Source organism: Melospiza georgiana, chromosome 22, assembly GCF_028018845.1.
Source record: "Melospiza georgiana isolate bMelGeo1 chromosome 22, bMelGeo1.pri, whole genome shotgun sequence".
In the NCBI taxonomy this organism is placed as follows: domain Eukaryota; kingdom Metazoa; phylum Chordata; class Aves; order Passeriformes; family Passerellidae; genus Melospiza; species Melospiza georgiana.
This window is the reverse complement of record NC_080451.1, coordinates 5,713,496-5,721,470: the sequence shown is the minus strand read 5'-3', so window position 1 is coordinate 5,721,470 and position 7,975 is coordinate 5,713,496. Positions and strand designations below refer to the sequence as shown.

The window sequence follows — 7,975 nt, the reverse complement described above, 5'->3', positions numbered from 1 at the left end:
GCCCGCCCTGTTCCGCGGCGATGGCGGCCGCGCTGAGTCGCGACAGCGCCCTCGCAACAGCGGCCGCCACAGCGCGTGCGCTGCGTCCCAGAGGCGAGGATCTGTCTGTCGCTGATTGGCTGGAGGCCGCTCGGCGCTGGCGCTGATTGGCTAGAGGCCGTTCGGCGCTGGCGCTGATTGGCTGGAGGCTGCCCGCCTCTGGAGTAGTTCGGCGACCGGGAGCAAGATGGCGGCGGCCGCCGTGGTTGTGTGTGGGCTCCTGGCGGTGCTGGCGGCGGGCGCTGAGGGCGGGCCCCGCACGCTGGTGCTGCTGGAGAACGGGAACCTGCGCGACACGCACTCCATGTTCTTCCGGAGCCTCGCGGGTACCGAGCGGGCCGCGGCGGGATGCCGGGAGGGGTTGGATGGGGCGAGACCCAGGGTCAGGATGGGGGAGGAGGTTGGGGTTACCTGAGGGAAAAGGGTTTGGGCTCTTCGGGTCAGGCCGAGGGAGGAGATTGGAGTCCCCTGGCTGGGCTGAGGGCGCAGCCAGGGGTCCCTTGCTGGAAGGGGCTGTGTCCTCTCGTCAGGATCAGGGTCCCCTAGAGGAGAGGGGGGTGTTGGGGTTCACTGTTCTGGATGAGGGAGGAGATTTGGGATATTGCATCGGGCAAAGGGAGGAAATTGGAGTTTCCAGGCGGAAAAGGAGGGTGTTTCGGGTTCCCATGTCAGAGTGGAGGAGGAAAATGGGGTCCTCTGAGGTAGAATGGGGGGTTTGAGGTCTCCTGGTCAGTCTGTGGGAGGTGATGGGGACGCTGGGCCTGGATGAGAGAGGAGATTGGGCTCCCCATGTCAGAATGGCGGAGGAGATCAAGATCCCCTGGGCAGGCAGGAAAGGAGACAGACATTGCTGGGGAGAGGGGCTTGTTTGGGTTCTCCTGGTCAGGATGAAGATTTGTGTCCCCATGTCAGGCTGAAGGAGGAGATTGCAAGGGGGGGCTGTTAGAGTTCCCTGGGCAGGTTGAGTGAGAAGAAGGAGACCCCAAGCCAAGGGAGGAGATTGTGGCTCCCTGGTGTAGGGAGACGTGTTGGGGGTCCCCTGGCCAGGCAGAGGGAGAGGATTGAGAACCCTGTGCCAGTCTGAGGGAGGACATTGGGGTTCCCTGGAGGAGAGGGGGTGAATGTTTGGGATCTTCTGGTCAGAATGAGGCAGGAGATGGGTTTTTTTTCAGCTGTGCCTGTGTTTAGGTCCCCTGCAGCATCAGTCCCTGTTTGATGGGTGACAGCGAGGCATCCTTTGACATCAGGGCTCTTCAGGGGATCCACTCCTTGGGTTTATTTGGGAACTTTCAGGTGCTGCTCTTAAAAAGCCCCTGCTCTTAAAAGGCAGTGTTTCCAAACTGCTCCTTCACTGGGGAAATAAAGCTCTGGCTCCTGCTGCAGTTGTGCTGCTCCATGTGTCCCTTTTGTGTCCTGGCTGCAGACAGGGGCTTCGACCTCACCTTCCGGACAGCAGATGACGCCGGCCTGTCCCTGATAAAGTATGGGGAGTTCCTGTATGACAACCTCATCATCTTCTCCCCATCCATAGAAGGTAAATGTGGAGGGCAAACCTGTGGAGCTTGATCTCGTCTTTGGAAGGGCATTTCCAGCTGCTCTGTGAATTTTAGTTAAGTCCTGTGCTTTGGATGTACTCAGTAGCAAACTGCAGCTCTGTCCAAGCCTTTATTGGTGGTTCTTCCATTGATTTGGTGATTTGCTGTGGTTTAATTCTGCTGGGGGGTTGTTTCTGAGCTCCAGCCATGAATTGCTGCTGTTTGCTTTCAGACTTTGGTGGGAACATCAATGTGGAGACCATCACTGCGTTCATCGACGGCGGCGGCAGCGTCCTCGTCGCCGCCAGCTCGGACATCGGTGAGTGCAGGTGTTCCTGCAGGGAATTCATTCACTGCAGCAAAGGCAGCTCCTCCTGGTCACCTCAGGGCTTGCTCGGGGAGGAAATGGCTGATTCATGCCTTTAGTAACACGTTCAGTGGGAATTTTTCGGGTTGCTGTTGATAATTGCTGCCCCAAGATGTGCAGGGTGTCTCTGTTTCTGTCTCTGCTTTGGCCTGCACAACTGAAGAATGAGTCTGGGCTCTTCACTTTTTGGTCTTGAGGTTGTTTATTGATTCTTATCTATAAAATTTTCTTTCTGCCCAGCCGGGCAGCCACAGGCACTCTTTGTGTTGTCCTTTTATACTACAAACTATGTATAACATATTTACACTTAATTCCCAATACCTATCACCTATGTTAGACAGTGCACTTCTACTCTAAACCAACTCCAAAACTCACTGCAGAAAATGGAGAAGAAGAAGAAGAAGAAAGGCTGGACATGCCCAGATTCCTCCATCTTGTCCCCATAATCCTTAGACCAAAAATCCTAAAATCTACATTTTCACCCTGTGATCATTTTGTTATTACACTGTTCAAACCTGTGTGACTTTCATGTCCTCATACAAAATTGGCGACTTGCTCCAAGGGTCAAAATCAAATCTCCAGGTGTTCTGGGCAGCATGCCAGGGTCTCTGAGCCCCCTGATGGGGTCCTTGGCAACTCTGGACACCTGGAGGGATGCACTGAGTTCCGAGAGGAATTCAGTGGGGAGCTCATGTTGTTCCCTGGGGTTTGGCTCATAGAGCATTGAACACATGACTCTCAGCTGAATTTAGTGCTGAGTCCCTGCGTGGTGTGACAGAGGATCCATTGTCCCTGCAGGTGACCCCCTGCGAGAGCTGGGCAGCGAGTGTGGCATTGAGTTTGATGAGGAGAGGACAGCGGTGATCGACCACCACAACTACGACATCTCTGACCCTGGCCAGGTAAGGGCCTTGCCTGCTGCTCCTGCCTGCTGGGGTGGGTGCAGAGCTGCAGGGATGAATCCTCTGTCCTCCTGTTTTTCCTCTATCCCTTCTCTCCCCCACTCCTCCCAGGAAAGTGGGAAATAATCCCTATTGCAGCATTCAGTTCTGCCGCTGTCAGGATGCTTCAGGCTCTGGTTTCAGATGGTCACCGTGTGCAGGCAGTGATTAATGCTGGTTCTGGATCTCTTTGAAACTTGGGGGGGAATTTCACCTGAGGGTGAAGTGTGTCAGACACCAAGTGCAATATTTCAATTTCAGTCCCAGATTTTCAGATCAGTATAGAAACACAGAAACATTTCTACAATTTTGTCTGCCTGGTGTATACCAGCATTTTAAAATTAAAACATATATTAAAGTCTGAGCTAAATATACTCTGGTAATTTTTGTTTAAGGTGAACTGTTGAAGCAGTATGTATGTGCATGTTGTCCTGGTTTGAGGATGAAGGTTGCTAAATGCAGGGAAATAAAACACTGTAGGTGTTGCTGTCTTTATCAAGTGGCAGTTTGTATTTCCTTGAAGATCAGTATTGACCTAATTCGATCATAAACACAAAAATACTGTTGTTTTGCTTTTTAATTGAACTACAATGTTCACCCAACAGTTGTAATTGTCTGCAAAATAAACTTTTAACTGAGAAGCTGTTGTTTGTCATTAGACCCCGACTCACCTCACATGGATCTCTTGTTTCCCCAGCACACACTGATCGTGGCTGACACTGAGAACCTCCTGAAGGCCCCCACCATAGTGGGCAAGGCTGCACTGAACCCCATCCTGTTCCGAGGAGTTGGGTGAGCAGCAGGGCTCAGGTGGGGGAAGAGCAGTTGAACCTGGAGTGTTGCTGTGAGGTGGGGTCAGCCCCTGGGGGTATTAACATGAGCTTAACAAATCTCTCTTGATTTCAAACAAAATTAGAAGGAAATCCTCCAGAGCAGTTTAGTTGTTGACTTAGGAATGGTTCCTAACAAAATAGTGGAAGAAATACTTGGTTTCTCAGCAGGTAGAAGGGTGAGAAGGTCCATGGGGTTGAGCAGGTGGCCCCACGTTCCTCTGGGTGTGGGGACCCTGGGGCTGTTCTTGCTGCTCACTGTGGCTTTCCCTGCAGGATGGTGGCTGATCCTGACAACCCGCTGGTGCTGGATATCCTCACTGGCTCTTCCACTTCCTACTCCTTCTTCCCAGATAAGCCCATCACTCAGGTACACTCCCTTCCTTTCTCTCCTGTTTTGAGCTGTGCTTCTACAATTTAGTCCCTCTAAATTCAGATGCTTGGGAAAATCCTGGAGTGTTTGATCTCCTGATTGATTTTGGTTGGGCTATTGGCTGCTTCCCTGTGACGCTGTTCACAGGGGTTTTAGGATGAGGGAAGAGATGAGGATCTGACTCCATGTTTCAGAGGGCTTGATTTATTATTTTATTATATATATTATATTAAAACTATACTAAAAGAATAGAAGACAGGATTTCATCAGAAGGCTGGCTAAGAATAGAATAGGAAAGAATGATAATAAAGGCTTGTGGCTCGGACAGAGAGTCTGAGCCAGCTCACTGTGATTGGCCATTAATTACAAACACCCAACATCGGCCAATCACAGATGCACCTGTTGCATTCCACAGCAGCAGATAATCAATGTTTACATTTTGTTCCTGAGGCCTCTCAGCTTCTCAGGAGGAAAAATCCTAAGGAAAGGATTTTTCATAAAAGATGTCTGTGACACTTCCCAATGTTGCCTTCCTCTGCTTTCTGAGGAGGTGTTCAGCATGAGGAACACGTGCCCTCCATGCTCTGGAGGGGAGGCCAGCCTAGATCAAAGCATCTCTCCCATTCCATCCCAGCTGGAGTCCTACCAGAATCCTTTTCCTGATTTTTCTGGGCTTCATGGTTACTCCTTAACTGCAGCTGGTGCTCGTGCAGCCAGCCTGTGCCACCCCAGAGCAAACTGTGCCCGTTTGCCCCGCAGTACCCGCACGCCGTGGGCAAGAACACGCTGCTGATCGCGGGGCTGCAGGCGCGCAACAACGCCCGCGTCGTCTTCAGCGGCTCCCTCGACTTCTTCAGCGACGCCTTCTTCAATTCTGCCGTGCAGAAAGCGACCCCAGGCTCCAAGAGGTGAGTTGGCTTTCCTGGCTGAGGAGTGTTTGGGGAGCCCTTTGAAGGCAGAACTCCTGGGAAATGGGCAGCAAATTGTGGGTTTTGGGAAGGAGCAGAAAGCTTGAATTGATTTGGGGTGACACATCCTTTACTGTAGCAGAACAAAGCGCTTTGGAAAGCAGCTCCTTCCTTTAACCTCAGCTCAGTGTGTGTTGCTTTCACCTGTTTGGTTTGGGTTTAGGCCATGCGTCACTCTTGCACTGGGGTCAGGGCAGGAACAGGTGAGAGGCAGGATCGTAGAAAAGGCAAAGAGGAATTTATTCAAAAGAACCACGATAGATTCTATTCTATTGGCTAACTAACAGAAACACCTTTCCCATGCGCTGTCCTTGAGAAGAATGGAAAAATAAAGTAGAAGAACACTACCTGCAAATTGTTTATAGTCAACAAGTTATCACGTTTCCAGCTCCCTAAAACTTCTCACAAGCCGCTGTGAGAAACGCTTGCCGTTTCTCTCTCTCTGTCCCATGGCATCCACAGCCATGGGGTATTTTCTCAGCTGCTTCAACCTCCCTTGTTGCACAGGTACTCCCAGACAGGTAACTACGAGCTGGCCGTGGCCCTGTCCCGCTGGGTGTTCAAGGAGGAGGGCGTTCTGCGCGTGGGCGCCGTTTCCCACCACCGCGTCGGGGAGCTGGCGCCGCCCAACGCCTACACCGTCACCGACCTCGTGGTGAGGCTGCCGGCCTGGCAGGGCGGGGCACACGGGAGCCGCCCCGGGGAGGAGCTGGGCAGCGCTGGGGCTCCGGTTGGGCTGGCACTGGTTCTCAGGCGTCGCTGGTTAATTTGTCCCAGGAGTACAGCATCGTGATCGAGAAGCTCGCTGACGGCAAGTGGGTGCCCTTCGACGGGGACGACATCCAGCTGGAGTTCGTGCGCATCGACCCCTTCGTGCGCACCTTCCTCAAGAGGAACGGTGGGTCCCTGTCAGGAGGAGAGGGAGCTTCCCCTCTAGAGGAGCAGCAGATCCCTGTCAGGAGGAGAGGGAGTTTCCCCTCTAGAGGAGTAGCAGTTCTGTCAGGAGGAGAGGGAGCTTCCCCTCTAGAGGAGCAGCAGGTCCCTGTCAGGAGGAGAGGGAGCTTTCCTTCTAAAGGAACGGTAGGTCCCTGTCAGGAGTGGGAGCTTCTCCATAAGAGGAACAGCAGGTCCCCTTCAGGAGGAGAGGGAGCTTCCCCTCAAGAGGAGCATCAGGTCCCTGTCACAAGGAGAGGGAGCTTCCCCTCTAGAGGAACAGCAGGTCCCTGTCAGGAGGAGAGGGAGCTTCCCCTCTAGAGAAACAGCAGATCCCCATCAGGAGGAGAGGGAGCTTCCCCTCTAGAGGAACAGGTCCCCCTCAAGAGGAACAGGGTGTCCCCGTCGCTGCCCTGGCCCCACACTGGGGGTGTTTTCACCTTCCACAGCTTCTCCTGTCCCCTCAGTGTCACCCCTGTCTCCCCTCAGGTGGCAAATACAGCGTGCAGTTCAAGCTGCCGGATGTTTATGGCGTGTTCCAGTTCAAAGTGGATTACAACCGGCTGGGATACACCCACCTCTACTCCTCCACTCAGGTAAGTGTTGGGGGGTGAATCCCCCCTGTCCTGGAGGAAAGGCTGCCCTGGGCTGCAAGGGCTGCTCTGTCCCCGTGCAGGTGTCCGTGCGTCCCCTCCAGCACACGCAGTACGAGCGCTTCATCCCCTCGGCCTATCCCTACTACGCCGGTGCCTTCTCCATGATGGTCGGCCTCTTCATGTTCAGCATTGTGTTCCTGCACATGAAGGAGAAGGAGAAATCCGACTGAGCTCCCCGTGGGAGCCTTTTCCTGGTGCCAGGAGGGCCAGGCAGTGTCAGAGCCTCTGTGTATCTGTGTCAGGACTGGTGGGTGCCGGATGCACTGTGGGGCTGTGTTTGATTTTTTTATTTTTACACCTGGGGGGGTTATTGAGAACGATAATTAAATTTTGGGGGGTGAATCTGTTACCAGAGTGTCTGCAAACCCGGGACCAGGATGCTTCCAGTTTTTACTGATGAGTCGCAATGCTTGCTCACTCCACTGTTGGAATGATTGGGGTTGGGGTTGGGCTGGAATGATTTGGATGGATTGGGGTTGGACTGGAATGATTGGGGTTGGAGTTGGAATGATTTGGATGGATTGGGCTGGAATGGTTGGGGTTGGGCTGGAATGATTTGAATTGCAGATTAACTCCCAGTTCAAAATAAAGTCTTGTTCCTCTCACCCTGGCTGGGAGTGAGGTGAGTTCGTGGCCTGGGGCATTCAGATGCAATCCCAGAACTGAGGCTGTGTCCCCACCTTGCCTGCTCCAGGCATTCCTCAGGGTGGGAGGGAGGCTGGAGGGTGCTGAGAGGGAAAAGGAGGAGTCTGGGTCACACAGGGGGACTTGGAACACCCCAAAAGCACAACGAAGGGTCTGGGGTGTCCCCAAAGGCACATGGAGGAGAACAGGGCAGGTCAAAACCCCGTCTGTGTCCCATCATGCAAACAGGTGAGTTCAGGGACACACCAAAGGCTCAGCAAGGGCCAGGGATTGCCCCCAAATGCACACTGAGGGGTCTAGGGAAAAAAAAACAGCTGGAAGATGTGATCCCAAAACAAACAGAGTGAAGTGGAGGAGCTGAAGGGGAGGCAGAGGTGTGAGATGGAGTGAGTGGCTCTTGGGGTGCACCTGGGCTGGTTTGGGATGGAAGGTGGGGAAATGACAGTGGGAGTGATGGGGTCAGAGGAACCAGTGAATGAAAGGATGAAGGGGAAGGGGCCTTGGGGGGGCAGCGGGTGGGACACAGGGACCCATGGGGATCCTTGGGACAGCAGGGACACCCAGGGCGGGGCACACACCGGGGGTCACCTAGGGACAGCAGGGACCACCAGGAGCACAGGGGGGCCTGTGGAGACTGCAAAGGCTGGAGGACATTTGGGGACATCGGTGCCGGCGGTGACACGGGGAT

The 7,975-nt window shown here is 53.6% G+C and overlaps 1 protein-coding gene across 1 annotated transcript; it reads left to right on the top strand.

Annotated features, from left to right (window-relative positions):
• The first annotated feature begins 215 nt into the window (after positions 1 to 215).
• On the top strand, positions 216 to 7,247 carry DDOST (dolichyl-diphosphooligosaccharide--protein glycosyltransferase non-catalytic subunit). Its single transcript, XM_058039308.1, has 11 exons — positions 216 to 365; positions 1,463 to 1,573; positions 1,807 to 1,893; positions 2,740 to 2,843; positions 3,580 to 3,674; positions 3,989 to 4,082; positions 4,845 to 4,993; positions 5,561 to 5,708; positions 5,831 to 5,951; positions 6,476 to 6,582; positions 6,663 to 7,247. Exons 1-11 carry the CDS (start codon positions 227 to 229, stop codon positions 6,810 to 6,812), a joined length of 1,305 nt encoding a protein of 434 aa, XP_057895291.1. The 5' UTR covers positions 216 to 226; the 3' UTR covers positions 6,813 to 7,247.
• The last annotated feature ends 728 nt before the right edge of the window (positions 7,248 to 7,975 follow it).